The sequence below is a fragment of the Oryx dammah genome, unplaced genomic scaffold (assembly GCF_014754425.2).
Source record: "Oryx dammah isolate SB20612 unplaced genomic scaffold, SCBI_Odam_1.1 HiC_scaffold_8, whole genome shotgun sequence".
NCBI classification, from domain to species: domain Eukaryota; kingdom Metazoa; phylum Chordata; class Mammalia; order Artiodactyla; family Bovidae; genus Oryx; species Oryx dammah.
This window is the reverse complement of record NW_024070192.1, coordinates 10,749,773-10,764,450: the sequence shown is the minus strand read 5'-3', so window position 1 is coordinate 10,764,450 and position 14,678 is coordinate 10,749,773. Positions and strand designations below refer to the sequence as shown.

At 48.2% G+C, this 14,678-nt stretch overlaps 1 protein-coding gene across 4 annotated transcripts in view; it reads right to left on the bottom strand.

Annotated features, from left to right (window-relative positions):
* Positions 1 to 14,678, bottom strand: part of RNF213 (ring finger protein 213) — a 120,450-nt gene that overhangs the window by 84,144 nt on the left and 21,628 nt on the right. For 3 of the 4 annotated variants that reach the window (XM_040244773.1, XM_040244770.1, XM_040244771.1), the window contains 5 exons: positions 4,879 to 5,400; positions 4,466 to 4,588; positions 3,695 to 3,864; positions 2,994 to 3,152; positions 2,459 to 2,661 (listed from right to left, as the gene is read on the bottom strand). In XM_040244773.1, coding sequence (XP_040100707.1) covers positions 2,459 to 2,661; positions 2,994 to 3,152; positions 3,695 to 3,864; positions 4,466 to 4,588; positions 4,879 to 5,400 — 1,177 coding nt within the window. The remainder of the gene's footprint in view (positions 1 to 2,458; positions 2,662 to 2,993; positions 3,153 to 3,694; positions 3,865 to 4,465; positions 4,589 to 4,878; positions 5,401 to 14,678) is intronic. The other variant, XM_040244772.1, reaches the window with a different exon arrangement.

Below are 14,678 nucleotides of genomic sequence, written 5' to 3'. Positions count from 1 at the left end.
CCCAGCCTGTTGTCTTTGCTGGAAGGCCCTGCTCACACATCCCTGCCCCATCCCAGCCCTGCCCAACGATAACTCGGGATCACTGTTTGGATCTGACCTCAAGTGTCAGATCCTGCGGAAGGTCTCCCTGCTTTAAACATTCTTCCAGAGAAAAGGTGAATGAAAGCTGCTGGCCTGGGATGGCTAGTGCCATGGAGGTGGAGGGAGTGCCAGTCAGGGTCCTGGGCATGGGACACCCTCAACCCCAGGACAGTGGGGCAGGGAGAGACATTAATGGTCTTGGTCTCAAAGAATCTACTAGAAGATTAGAAATAAAATATTTAAGTTCCAACCTCCTAGAGAAAAGAGAAAAAATCCAAAAGCTAGAAAAAATACAAAAAAGAACAAGGAAAACAAGGTAGATAGAAAGATAAGGTAATTTGTCAAAAGTGAGTCACAGTTCATGCCAATGGGCTAAATTCATCCATTAAAGATGATCAGACTGGGAATTCCCTGGTGGTCCAGTGGTTAGGACTCCACACTTCCACTGCAGAGAGCGTAGGTTCAATCCTTAGTCTGGGAACGAAGATTCCCCCAAGTTGCACAGTAAAGTCCCCCGCCCCCAACCCACCCCCTCCCCCGCAAAAAAACCCAAACCAACTAAAGTTCAGCAAAACAGGGATGTGGCTGTAACAGCTGAATCTGAGAGAAAACTGAGGAGTTGGGACAAAAGCAAAGAGGCTGAGAGGGTGGGTGAGGAACAGACACAGCAGAGTCAGTTTCAGGCTAAACACAGCACAAGGCAAAAGACACTGGAACAGACAGACTGCCAGTGATGGCTGTTTCTGCCACCAGCACACACACACCTCCCCTCTGGTCTCCCTGCATCACAGGGCGGAGCCCAGAGTCTCCATTCCGCCTGCCTTGCAACAGTGGCTTCTACCAATGAGAGTGCTCACAGGAGGCTTAGAAGGAGGAAGAGGGGTGGGAAGACATCTCTCGGTTTATTGGGATTCAGTTCAGTTCAGTCTCTCAGTTGTGTCCGACTCTTTGCGACTCCATGAATCGCAGCACACCAGGCCTCCCTGTCCATCACCAACTCCCGGAGTTCACTCAGACTCACGTCCATCGAGTCAGTGATGCCATCCAGCCATCTCATCCTCTGTTGTCCCCTTCTCCTCCTGCCCCCAATCCCTCCCAGCATCAGAGTCTTTTCCAATGAGTCAACTCTTCGCACGAGGTGGCCAAAGTACTGGAGTTTCAGCTTTAGCATCATTCCTTCCAAAGAAATCCCAGGGCTGATCTCCTTCAGAATGGACTGGTTGGATCTCCTTGCAGTTCAAGGGACTCTCAGGAGGCTTCTCCAACACCACAGTTCAAAAGCATCAATTCTTCAGCGCTTAGCCTTCTTCACAGTCCAACTCTCACATCCATACATGACTACTGGAAAAACCATAGCCTTGACTAGACGGACCTTAGTCAGCAAAGTAATGTCTCTGCTTTTGAATATGCTATCTAGGTTGGTCATAACTTTTCTTCTAAGGAGTAAGCGTCTTTTAATTTCATGGCTGCAGTCACCATCTGCAGTGATTTTGGAGCCCAAAAAAATAAAGTCTGACACTGTTTCCACGGTTTCCCCATCTATTTCCCATGAAGTGATGGGACCGGATGCCATGATCTTCGTTTTCTGAATGTTGAGCTTTAAGCCAACTTTTTCACTCTCTTCTTTTACTTTCATCGAGAGGCTTTTTAGTTCCTCTTTACTTTCTGCCATAAGGGTGGTGTCATCTGCATATCTGAAGTTATTGATATACAATGCACTCATCTCACATGCTAGTAAAGTAATGCTCAAAATCCTCCAAGCCAGGCTTCAGCAATACGTGAACCGTGAGCTTCCTGATGTTCAAGCTGGTTTTAGAAAAGGCAGAGGAACCAGAGATCAAATTGCCAACATCTGCTGGATCATGGAAAAAGCAAGAGAGTTCCAGAAAAACATCTACTTCTGCTTTATTGACTATGCCAAAGCCTTTGACTGTGTGGATCACAAGAAACTGTGGAAAATTCTGAAAGGGATGGGAATACCAGACCACCTGACCTGCCTCTTGAGAAATCTGTATGCAGGTCAGGAAGCAACAGTTAGAACTGGACATGGAACAACAGACTGGTTCCAAATAGGAAAAGGAGTACGTCAAGGCTGTGTATTGTCACCCTGCTTATTTAACTTCTATGCAGAGTACATTATGAGAAACGCTGGACTGGAAGAAACACAAGCTGGAATCAAGATTGCCGGGAGAAATATCAATAACCTTAAGTTAAACTGATCAGAAGCATGCTGCCAAGCTCAGGCTTAGAAAACATAAAGCCGGGAGGTACGACAGGGCCAATGCCAAGCAAAGACCCACAGAGGACAAAGAAAGCCTTTGTTCCAGAGAGGAACGTCCAGCCTCAGAGGCTGATCGATCAAGAGTTTTCGGCTTACCTCCAGAGTGCAGAAGGGAAGATTGCACTCGCAGACAGCGGTTCACGTGCTCGCCTTTCTTTGGCTGTTCTTTGTAGATGAACTCATACTCCTCAGAGTTCTTGCCTCGGCTGATAAAATACTTGTAAGGAATGGGTTTATCCACGTACTGCTTGGAAATGGTGGTGCTCCCTTCAATGAGGGACCCATTCTCATGTAAGTCTCTGTGAATAAACAGGACAGCAGCTGGTTATGTGAAAATCCTCTCCCAGAAATGTTCATTCTTCTCGAACACAACATGGAGTGCAGATCTAATGCTATAAATCTATCCTGAAAGAAGGGATGCTTCTAGAACAAGGCTCACTTCCACACGGAGACAGAAAGAACACCAAGATGAAGTATGACAAAGAACTGCATTATAGGGAAGAGTTTTTTGAAATATTCATCTTTCGAAAGTTCTAAGAATTAATCAACTTGATCAGAATTATGATTTTAATATATTTCAAAGACTGGACATTCTGTAAATTTCCTTATGGGCCAACTGGGATATACTTACTTGCTGTAGTGCATTTCGCAAACATTATGATTCCATGAAGGCTTCCCAAGTTCTTTTCCGCCCCTAACATATACTTTGTGTTGATCGGGGTTGAATCCAAAATGTTTAGAAATGATTGCATGGAAGTACACCATGATTCCTTCCGTGGAGCTCAGTACGCTGGGGGAAAGTCACAGAAGAAAACACTGATTAGATCTGGTCTCTCTACTCCCTGCCCACACACACATGCAGGCATACATGTGCACACACACGATCTTGTTTCTGGGCGTGCACTAACACACACCCTAGCAAAGTGCAAGAGAGCCCACACTTGAGATAGACTGCCCACCATGTGGGTCCCCTTGGCTTTCCCTCTATGGTGGAGGAGGACAGTGGGCACAGGGTGGGGTGATCTCTGCCCAGCTCCAAAGAGCTGGGGGTGGTGGGAGGGGGTGACTGAGTCTGGGGCATGACTGCCTCTCTCCTGACTTCTGTAAGGTCCATGCTGCTCCAGGTCCCCAGAGACCATGTGATGGCGCATTTCAACCAATCAAGGAATTGGGACAGGTGCCCCTCCCCTGCCTACCTCCTGAGCATTGCTCTTTTCCCTGCGAGTCAACAAAAAGGCAGCCTGGGAATCTCCTCTGGGGTGGCGTGGCCCTTTCCAGCCCCAGTGCTGGGTGGGGGCCAGGCCTGCACCTCCCTGAGCCAGTTGCACCCACCTCTCCTTAGCTCGCTGTGTGCTCTGGTTCCTTTGCTCCTTCTCATTTTTCACAGGGGTTGCATTATTTCCGTTATTCCCCTCTGGCCTCTTCAGGTCCTTTGGCTTGGCTTTCTCATTTTCACCTGTTTTCCCTCCAGGAACAGCCGTCTGGTCCTTGGTTGCAATTTCCTGGAACAGGCACCCAAACCCCAACCTTATACCAGGCTCCATGCTTGCCCCCAACATAGGACGCTTGTCACAGTTGCCAGACTGGTCACACGCCTTCCCTGCTCAGAACCTTCAAACGGCTTCTGGTCCACCCACCGCAGGCTCCAAGGACTCCTGTCCCAACATCGTGAACCCCAGCCCTAACCCTGGCCTCTCTTCCCTTCACCTGCTCTTGGGAGAAGCAGCTTTCCTGCTGACCCCTAAACAAGCCCACCACACTATCCCTCGGGGCCTTTGCATGTCCCCAGATAGGCACATGGCTTGCCTGTCACTCTGAGTTCTCCTTGGAGAGGCCCTGACTGGCACCCACCTCAGTCCCTTGCCCTACTTCTCTCCAGGGCACTTCGCACAGTCTGGCTTTGCACGTCTTTCTCCCCACTAGAATGTGAGCTCCCAAAGGCAGGAACTGGTCTCATTCATGGCTATACCTCCAGCACATAACACATATTCACCAAATGATTAAGCTGTGGAACGAACAGGACTAAAAGGAGCAGCCCATAGGAGGGACAGCAAGGATGAGGGCGTCCTGGAAAGGCGACCAGGCAGGCATGAGACACTTTACCTGGCGGTGGTCTCGGGAAGCAGGGCCGCTTGTGGGCGGCTCTTTAGTTTCCTCAGTCCTATCTTTAACATCTTTCTCAGCTCCTTCCACCGAACCAGCTGGCTCAGCTGCAGTATCACTTGCCTGGAAGAAATAAAGCCCCAAAACATTAGGGCCAAAATGACAAAATGCACAGGGAAACTTGGACTCAGTGGCATAAGGGTCAGCTTCTGCCACCAGCCCAGGAAGAGGGGTCAGCAGCTCAGGGTAGAGGCATAGCCCCTCCCACAGCCCCCCTCCCAGGAAGCAAGTCCCAGTGGACTCCCTTCCCAGACAGTGAAGTGTTGTCAGAACCGCACTGCACAGCAAGGTGTTGAGACATGGCAGGCCAGCCCTGGTCATCACTCCCCTAACTCACCCCAGACCTAACTCACCCCAGAGGCAGGAGCCCTGGCCAGCTGCCCAGTGGTCTGCAGCTCTTTCCTGGGCTTGGAGGTGTCCACCTTTGGCTCAGGCGACAGTAGCTCCTGGGCAGTATCCTTCTCCTTAGGAGAGCCTTCACTGGCAGAAGTGGGGAGATCTTCGCCCGTGGAGGGGCTCGGGGACTGGTGGTCATTTCCTTCCAGGAGGGCTCCTCCCAGAGTCTGGTCCTGAGGTGCCGGGCTGCTCAGAGACTCAGTACCCGTGGCTGCTTCTGCCTCTCCTGCAGCCTCGCCTTGCAGAGGGTGCCCCACAGCCTCCAGTGGTATTTTGCCCACACCTGGAGGCTCGCCTGGCTGGTGAGTGGGACTGTCCTGCTGAGCTGGGCTTTGGCATGGAGCTGTGTCCTGGAGCCCAGAGTTTGCAAGCGAACTCAGACTACAGGGTTCCAATGAGGATGAGGACAAGGAATCCAGCTCTGCAGATGTGGAGGCATTCTTCCAATTCCTTTTCTTCCTTTTACTCCTTTTACGCCGCTAAACAGAAAAAGAGACACTCATTATGTTTCTCAGGTTTTCTATACTCTCACCAAAGGTTTCCTCCAATTTCCTTTCCATTTCTGAAGTATGTCAATCATAGCTCATCCCAACCACCTTACAACTACTAAATCTGCCATTCCTGTCTCTTGGAAAGAATGAAACTGGGCACAAAGTGAATGGGGGTGGTGAACAGAGTTGAGGGACAAGTGGGGAGCAGTGATGGTCACACACTTTGCTTTGCCCAATCCAAGCTGAGACCCTCATGTGGAATACCTTCCAACAAGGAGGGCCCTGTAAAGACGGCTTTCAAATGTTAGAAAGTATGCACAGGCCCGACATGTTACACTCTTATATGGTGTGTATTACAGACAAAATAGACATGCAAAAATGAGCAGAAGTCTAAAGCTGTTCCTTCCTGCACTTGCACTGGTACATTATGCTTCTGCCTGCAGATCCTCACTCAAAGGCAAGAATCCTCAGCTTCGGAATCAGAGACAAGCTTGTAGAAGCAGTTGTGACAGGCCCCTGCGAGGACCCCGAAGGGCTGAATGCCCCGCATGCATGGCAGTCTTGGTCTGCAGCACAATACTGATTAGTCCATTAAGTGCCAGTAACTATGACCCTCCCTGCCACTGAAGCCCAGTGTGGCCTAGGGCTTGGCATCTTGCCCCTTGCCTGGGCTCAGTCCTCGGGAGAGGGAGATGGAAGACCTTGGGGTTTATCTGCACATGGGGTGGGACATCTTGTTCTGGGTCAGCTTCCAGATTTTCTCCAAGAAACCTGACCAAACTTCCAGCCCATCTGCTTGAAGCAAGCAGCACAAAGCACAGGTTGCCCTGAATGGCAATTTCCCAGTCTGACATCGACGCCAGCTAACACTGGGGAGGAAAGAAGGAAGGTCATTCAAGGCGGCCACATCCCTAACTTCCAGGGCATATAGATCTCTGAAGATCTTGCCAACATACTGGTGGTGACTCAGCACCTCTGGGGGACCTCAGGTTCTGCATTTCCATGGTGCTGCTGCCAATCCAGGCTTGCTCTGTAAGCACTACCAGCAAGCAGCTCCCCACTCCAGGCACCAGCATCTTCATTAGCTTTCCTGGTGGTCCTGAAGGGCAGCCTCACTGGGAACCACAGATCAGACCAGCAGGAAGCTGTATGCAGACCCCACAGCCCCAGGCCCTTTGTGGATTCTCCTCCTTCTTGAAGGCATGGCTGGCTTAAATTAAGTCGCGTATGCTGATTTACCAAAAGGAACCTGGAACTCTGTCCTAAGCACAAGGAACAAGAAAGTAAGATGAGTTTTCCCCCCATAAAACTGATGGTTTACTGGGAGAGAAAGACTAAAAACAGATGGTTTTAGCTTGTTAGTAGGACTTGGAGGCTTCCAGAGAAGAGGTGCAGGTTGAGTCTGAAAGTCACTGACAGCCAAGAAGGCAGTTTCATCAACTGGCAAAGATTACTGGGACCTGTGCATCTTAACGTGGCCAAAGCCACAGGCTACCTTCTAGGTTGACCGGCCCACCCAGAATCAAAGCTTATGCTTGGCCAGAAGACCCCACATGACTGGCCCTCACAGTCTGTCAACCTCATCCTACCCTAGTCCTGCCCTGGCCTCCAGCATCAATCCTGTTTCTTACTTTCTGTACTTTGGGATGTTTTGGCATTTGGGGGGACCTTGCTTATCCTGGAGAGACTGCCCCTCCCAGAGTTACTAATACCCAGAGAGAGGTGGTGACTCCCCACAAGCACATTTTTCATCTGCCAATCAACCAACATGGAGCTCCTCCCTCCACCCACGGCCCACCTCCTTTATCGAACACTCCCTCCAAGCCAACATTTCCAGCTCCAAATCACCACAGGGTCAAGTACAGGACATCTAGACCACCCTACAGCCCAGAGTCCACCAAGAGCATTCACACTCAATTCTGAACCTCCTCAAACATGCCTGCCCTGCCCCACAAGGCAGGCTCGGGGCCACTTTCTCCCCTTGCTCCTTCTAGCTCCCCTGCGGCCCTTCAGGCATGGCCCCTCCTCCTGGGAGCTGTGAGGAACGCTGACCTCCCGTGTCATCACTAGCCCCACAGTCAGGGCGCCTCGGGCTTCTGGTTCGCTCTTTCGCCAGACACCTCCTTCACTTTTCACTCTGTCCTCGGCCCCACATCCCTCGACAGATCACCTGGACACTCCCAGTAGAAAGCAAACCTAGGCAGCCCTGCACTTGCTTTATTTTGTTCCTCAGAAACTGTCAACTAAACGCCTTTTATTTTCTCTTCCCTCCGGGGAGGAAGTCTCTGTTTTCTTCACTGCTGCACCCACAGTGTCTAGAAGCATCCCCGAGCCCTGGTAGGTGCCTAAATGCTTCTATCTCATTATATAAATTCCTCAGAAAGTCCCGTGTCTCCCTGCAGCACCGGCATGTTCCCTCTGCCCCGGGACACACTCACCTGTCAGGTCTGTGATCAGACCCAAAACCAAATGGTTTTCTATAAAACTATTAGTGAAATGAAAATCCAAACTACAATGAGATATCACCTCACACCAGCCAGAATGGCTGTCATAAAAAAAAAAAAAAAAATCCACGAACAATGAACTCTGAAGATGGGTGGAGAAAGGGAACCCTCCTACACTGTCGGTAGGAATATAAATTGGTACAGCCACTATGGAGAACAGCATGGAGGTTCCTTAAACTAAAAATAGAGCTACCATATGATCCTGCAATCCCACTCCTGGGCATATATCTGGAGAAAAACATGATCCGAATGGAAAAATGCACCCCAGTGTTGATTGTGGTACTGTTTACAATAGAGAAGACATGGAAGCAACCTAATGTCTGCTAACAGAGGAATGGATCAAAAAAGCTGTGTTACATACATACAATGGAATATTACTCAGCCATTAAAAAAGAATGCAATAATGCCATTTGCAGCAACATGGATGGATCTAGAGAGCGTCGTATTGAATGAAGTAAGTTAGAGAAGGAGAAATATCGTGTGGCATCCCTTATATGTTGAATCTAAAAAGAAATGATACAAAGGAACTTACTTACAAAATAGGAAGAGACTTAGAAAATGAACTTATGATTGCCAGGGGGAAGGGAGAATAGTTTGGCATGGTCAGTACGCACTGCTATGTTTAAAATGGACAGCCAATAAGGACCTACTGTATAGCACATGGAACTCTGCTCAATGTTATGTGGCAGCCTGGATGGGAGAGGAGTTTGGGGGAGAATGGACACATGTATATGGATGGCTGAGTCCCTTCACTATTCACCTGAAATTATCACAACATTGTTAACTGGCTTCACCACAATATAAAATAAAAAGTTCTAAAGAAAAAAAAAAGAGTTTTGACATCTGATTTGCAATTTGCCTTTCTGCTCTTTATCTCACTTTCTCCTTTTTTTTTTTAAATCCCTATTCAATTGTGCTTTTTATAAGGTGCTTCAAAACCCTTAGAATAAGATTCAGATTTCACACAGGCAACTTAGTTCTCTCAATACACATCAATGGGGTAACATGAGTGTCTGGCCCCTCACAGGTCTACAGGCAAGGCACAAAGCTAAACTTTTCCTTGACAAAAATCAAGTCTATATATACATGTTACATATTTATGTATTCCTCATTACTATGGTCTGTCATTCTGAACTCATTAGTCAGGAATATGTACACTAAAACTAAACACTACTGATTAGGAATCCAGACCTGGGTCACAACCTCTGGGTGTGGGCAGTGGATGGGGGTGGTTGGGAGGAGACCCCAATACTTCTGATGATGTCTTTGTTGACAATGGATGGTAGGGGATGAGTATCCACTAAGATAATCCTGCATCTGTGTTATAAATACTCTGTAGGGTGGGTGTAATATTTAATTAAAACATTTGTTAAGTGCAGAGTTTATTGACTTGAAAGGGATGCTAGAGAACTTTCTGGAGACTGACTGTCCTGTCACTGGATCTGGTAGGGGTCACAAAGCTGTACACACAGCAGAACAGATCCAGGGGGTTTTACTCTGAAGGCCTATGCATTTCATTCAATATCAATTATACCTCAGTTCAAAGGCTGTATACCAGCTCTAAATGCATACATGAAGGCTACTCCTATTTCTGCCTAGAGAGAATGAGTGAGCAAAAAGTAACAGTTGGCTACTTCTTGGAGGGAAGGTGGGTTAGTCAGAATACATGTCTGATTTTATATTTTATAATGAGCGTCCTCAGAGAGCGGAGAGATCTCAGTTTGGGGAGGGCAAGGCGGCCTTGTTCACTCGCCTGAATACTGGGTCAGGAGCACACGGAGGGGTGGGGTGCATGCTGTGGACCCTGAAAAGGCACATATAGCAGGAAGTGAGGGTGACAGGTAAGAACACTGACCAGTTGGACAGAAAGTCTGAAGGTTTTGACAAAGGCTGAAGGGTTGGAGGCTAAGTGGGCCTGCAGCTCTGCCCAAACTCCCAGGGGTCCTTTGCCTCATTCTGCACTGACAGTGATTGGGATAGAGTAGGATAGTTAGTTTAGGAGTCACTCTAGGGGATTAAGAATGTAAAAGGAATTTTACGGAGTTTGGGAAACTGTTGTAGGCTAATGACTACTCAAGAAAAGAATCCAGTAACCTAGCAAAAATCTACACTCTCTTGAAGGAAGACCAAGCATCCAAGCATCAGGCACATTCAGGCCACAAGTTCTGATAATTAAAACACAAGACAGTAGATATGGGATCTGAATCTTGTTACATGAAGTCAGGGAGTCAACGGTCCTTGAAGAGTAGCATTTTGTAGCCAAGAAAGGAACATAGGTGAAGGGGGAAAGAAACTAAATGAAAGAGGACATTATACTGAAACTTAACCGAGCCCAAGCTCATTCTCCTGGCTGCACTGACAGGTCAGTAAATCAGGAGCTGAGTTGTTGGAACAAAGAATAATGATTTTAATTGGAAAGTTAGCAGACTGAGAAGATGGCAGCCTAGCGTCTCAAAAAACCATCTTACCACAGTTCAAATTCAGGCTCCTTTTATACACAAGAAGGGGGAGGGGGAGGAGCCCACTTAGGTACTGACCAATGGCTGAGCAGGACCACTAAGGGTTGCTGGTTTGACACGTGCTAAGTTGCTTCAGTCGTCCCACTCTTTGCAACCCTGTGGACTGTAGCCTGCCAGGCTCCTCTGTCCATGGAATTCTCCAGGCAAGAATACTGGAGTGGCTTGCCATGCCCTCCCCCAGGGGATCTTCCCAACCCAGGGACTGAACCCATGTCTCTTCTGTCTCCTGCACGGGTAGGCAGGTTCTTTACCACTAGCGCCATGGTCACTGGTTGACAGCTGCTCACTAATAGTCACTTGTTTCGGGGAGGGGCCTACTTTGACACTGAACAGTGGCTGAGCAGGACCACTAACTGGTCCCTGATCGACAGTTGCTCATTTGGGGGGAGGGGGAAAGCACTGAGGCACCAACCAATGACTGAGTGGGGCTGCTATAGCTCCTGCCTGCCTCACCACTACTCCACCTTGAGTAGAAAGGTGCAACACCAGAAAGCAGCCAGGTCTGAAGAAGTACCTGGTGGCCCTCACAGTGTCCTCCAGCTCTCAGTGGAGTGAAATGCCCAAGCGGCAGAGACTGCGGTCGATGGGATGGCAGTCTAAGGTGGCAGGTGCCATGGGCTCAGCCCACTGCTCACTTCAGTGGTCAGATCATGACAATGAGATGACCTGGGAGCTGGTGTCCCCAGAGCAGAGCTTCCCCCTGTCCACTTTCACAGTAGATGGCTTCCCAGGTGGCACTGGTGGTAAAGAACCTGCCTGCCAATGCAAGAGACATGAGAGATACGGGTTCCATCCCTGGGTCTGGAAGATCCCTTGGAGGAGGGCATGGCAACTCACTCCAGTATTCTTGCTTGAAGAAAATCCCTTGGACAGAGGAGCCTAGCTGGCTATAGTCCATAGCATCACAAAGAGTCAGACATGACTGAGGTGACTTAGCATGCACGCATGGGTGGCAGGTACAGGGTCCCTTCTGGTGGGCTAGTGGGCTAGGCGTGGCTGCCTAGAAAGGTGCGATAGAGCAGTTCCTGCCTTAAGGGCACCAGGGAGAGAGGAGGGAAGAGCCCAACACACTTTGGGTTCCGGTTTGGGCTGGGGAGGCTGCTATTACAAAACCTGAGATGAATTGCCATATTTTAGTATATGTTACCACCCCTTTGCTAACATACATATGATTTAAATAAAGCCATGATAGTCCCAGTTAGACCATATAGAGTCAAAGGAAGAACTAATGTAATCCTTGATATCTACTCAAAAATGAGGAAGAAGGTGGTCTTCTCCCCTCTCCACTTTTGCTTTGATTATAAAAATGAAGCTCTCTTTGTTCTTGGGGTGACGCTCCCTTGCCTGCCTGCTTGTATCTGTCATAAGTGTCCTAGGCTAATAAATTCATTCTTTGTCTATCACTTTGCCTCACGGTGAATAATTTCAGTGATGGGACAAAAGAACCTGAGCTTCAGTAGGTCCTGACACAAGGTGAGGGGTTTTAATTAAAAGACAGTGGGTTTGGACCTCTCTCATGGTCCAGTGGTGAAGAATCCACCTGCCGATGCAGAAGACGCAGGTTTGATCCCTGGTCCAGGAAGACTCCCTATGCCGAGTGGAAACTAAGCCTGCGTGCCGCAACTACTGAAGCCGCACACCTAGAGCCTGTGCTCCACAACAGCGAAGGCTGCCACACCTAGAGCCTGTGCTCCACAACAGCAAAGCCACCACGATGAGAAGCCCACGCACCTCAACAGGGCAGCTACTGCTCGCCGCAACTAGAGAAAGCCCTCACAACAACAAAGACCCAGGGCAGTCAATTAAAAAAGAGAGAGAGAGTGGGCTCAAGTCCTCTCCTAAGTCAGGGATCATGGGTTCAAGTCCCAGCCTGTGGATACAAGTCCCAATTCGAGTTTGGGTTGGGTTTAAGTCCCATCGGAGAAAAAGCGTGGTTTCAACAGAAAGTACTGTGCCAATAAGGACAGTGTCACCTTTCCACTGGCATCTGATCAAGCACTTCCTTCTAGCAAACAGGCACTGCCCAAGCTCCTTCTCTACAGCCATCCTTCCTGCCATCTTTGGACCCAAGTAACCTTCCTCAGCTTCAGTTTCCTCTTTTGTAGAACTTGGATGACACAAGTGGACAGTACTTTGATGGGGGAAGAGGCATGGGGTCGGGGGTGTCCATCCACAAACATAAGGCGGGCTTTGCAGAAGCAACAAGAGAAAAAAATCTGGGATGAGAACTAGAAGTATCACGTTGACCCCCAGCCTGACAAATTCCAACTAGCAGTGTCATCATTAGGACCAGTGCCAGCCTCTCAATTACACACTATACACTTGCAAAAGAGAACAAAGACTCCACAGTAGGGACTGCTGAGGAGAAAGAGAGGGGCCATCAGGAAAAAGATGTGGCAAGAATCTCTACTAAGGGCACCACGAGATTCCTGGATTTGCTGAGAATGGGAGGTTCAAGGGACTCCTGGAGTCTTGGAGAGATGCTCAGACCACCCCTTGTCCTGCCAGCTGCCTGATGCCCTGCTCCCACTACCCAACTCCAGGAAATGATCCCTTGAACCTCCCGTTCTCAGTCGAGTGGTTCCAGCAGGATTAACTCTACTCCAGCTGCAGGGTCAGCACAGCACCCTGGCTTGTTAGGAATGGGTACATGTCCCAATCAGAGCCACTGAGATTTCAGGACAGCTTCCCCTGGGAAAGAGATGCTTCCTCTTTCTTCTCTGGAAGCCCTCTAAAGAGGCATTCTCTTATCCGTCTGAACAATGCAGTGGGAGGTGGGTAACCTGTGGAAGGGTCCAAGGTGTTGGAGACTGTGGAGAGGCCAAGGAGCTAACTGACATGAGGAAGGCGGTGCAAAAACAGAGAGAGATACCTGGACTTCAGGAATATCAAGGTGCCCGGATTAAACCTTGTCTGCAGGTAGATGCCCGGATTAAACCTTGCTTGCAGTTAGGTCTACCCAAGGTTGCCGGGAGCCAGTGTGAGGAACTCCGCCCATGGCAAAGGTCATGAGGAAGAAGGCTTCGGCATATGCAAAGGTGGATTGAGCCTCAGGAAACCCCCTGTTCCCGAGCATCTACCCCCAAAACCAGAGTCTACCTACTTTACTGTTTCATGCTCTCAACTATACCTCTGACTTTATGGGGGGCTGACCCCCATTACTTCTCTCGGAGAAGGAGTTAACTTACAGCTCCAAGTCAATAAAAATTCCTGGGCGTGACAAGAGTGTTTCAACTTACGAACTCCTCTGAAGGTTATCTAGCCTGCCTGTACAGGTTCGTCCAGCCACATGTGATTGTTTACAGCCTCCCAACTGTGAAAGGCACGAGATGTTTTAGACTTACTAAAGGCAGATTCTTTTGGGAAGTTAGAAATTATTAGTATAGTGGGTTTGTTAGGAACTATATTGGTGAAGGGTTTTTCATTTATTGTGCCAATAATTACTGCTAATTCCCTGCCCTGGGTGTGACAAGGGTGTCTCAGGTCAAACCTCTCTGCTGGCAAACTAGCTTGTGTGGCAGGATTATCCATACTCCTGCCAAGCACATGATTGTTTACTACCTCTCAACCATAAACAGCACAGAGAGTTTAGAGTATTTTGAAAGTCTTAATTAGCATAGGGCTTTTCTCATTGTTGAGTCAATGATTGCCGCCAGGCCTCCATATCCTAGGCACTTGGGAATATATTAATCAATGTATTTGGAATATAGAAAAGGAAATATAGTAGTTTTTGATGTTAGCAATACCAGACTTTGAGTTAATGAATTTTCTCTTTTGTTATAGATCACTGTACTTTGTTATAAATCACCATGTCCTTGCTATGTAAAAATGTAACTTTATCACTATCTTAAGACTAAATAGATCTTAAGGGGAACATTGGTGAAAGGTTTTCATTTGTTGGGTTGATGTTTGCTGCTAAATCTCCATATTCCCTGCCCTTATAATGAATATAACTAGCATTAGGGGAATAACTATTAACCTTTAAGATTAATCATGTTAACCTTAGGTTAAATAAATTCCTTTCTTGATTGTAACCCACTACACCCTCACCCTATAGGAATGCAACTTTATTTGGAGGGTGGTGCCTGGTTTAAGAAAAAACACCCTTGGAAAAAATAAGTTTTTTGGTTATCAGAAAGAAAGGATCATAAAATGTCAGCAGGCCTCATGACCAGAAGATGATGTAAAAGATTAGAAAATTAGCGGAGAAAAAGAGGCTGAACAGAATATCTGAATAGGCTGA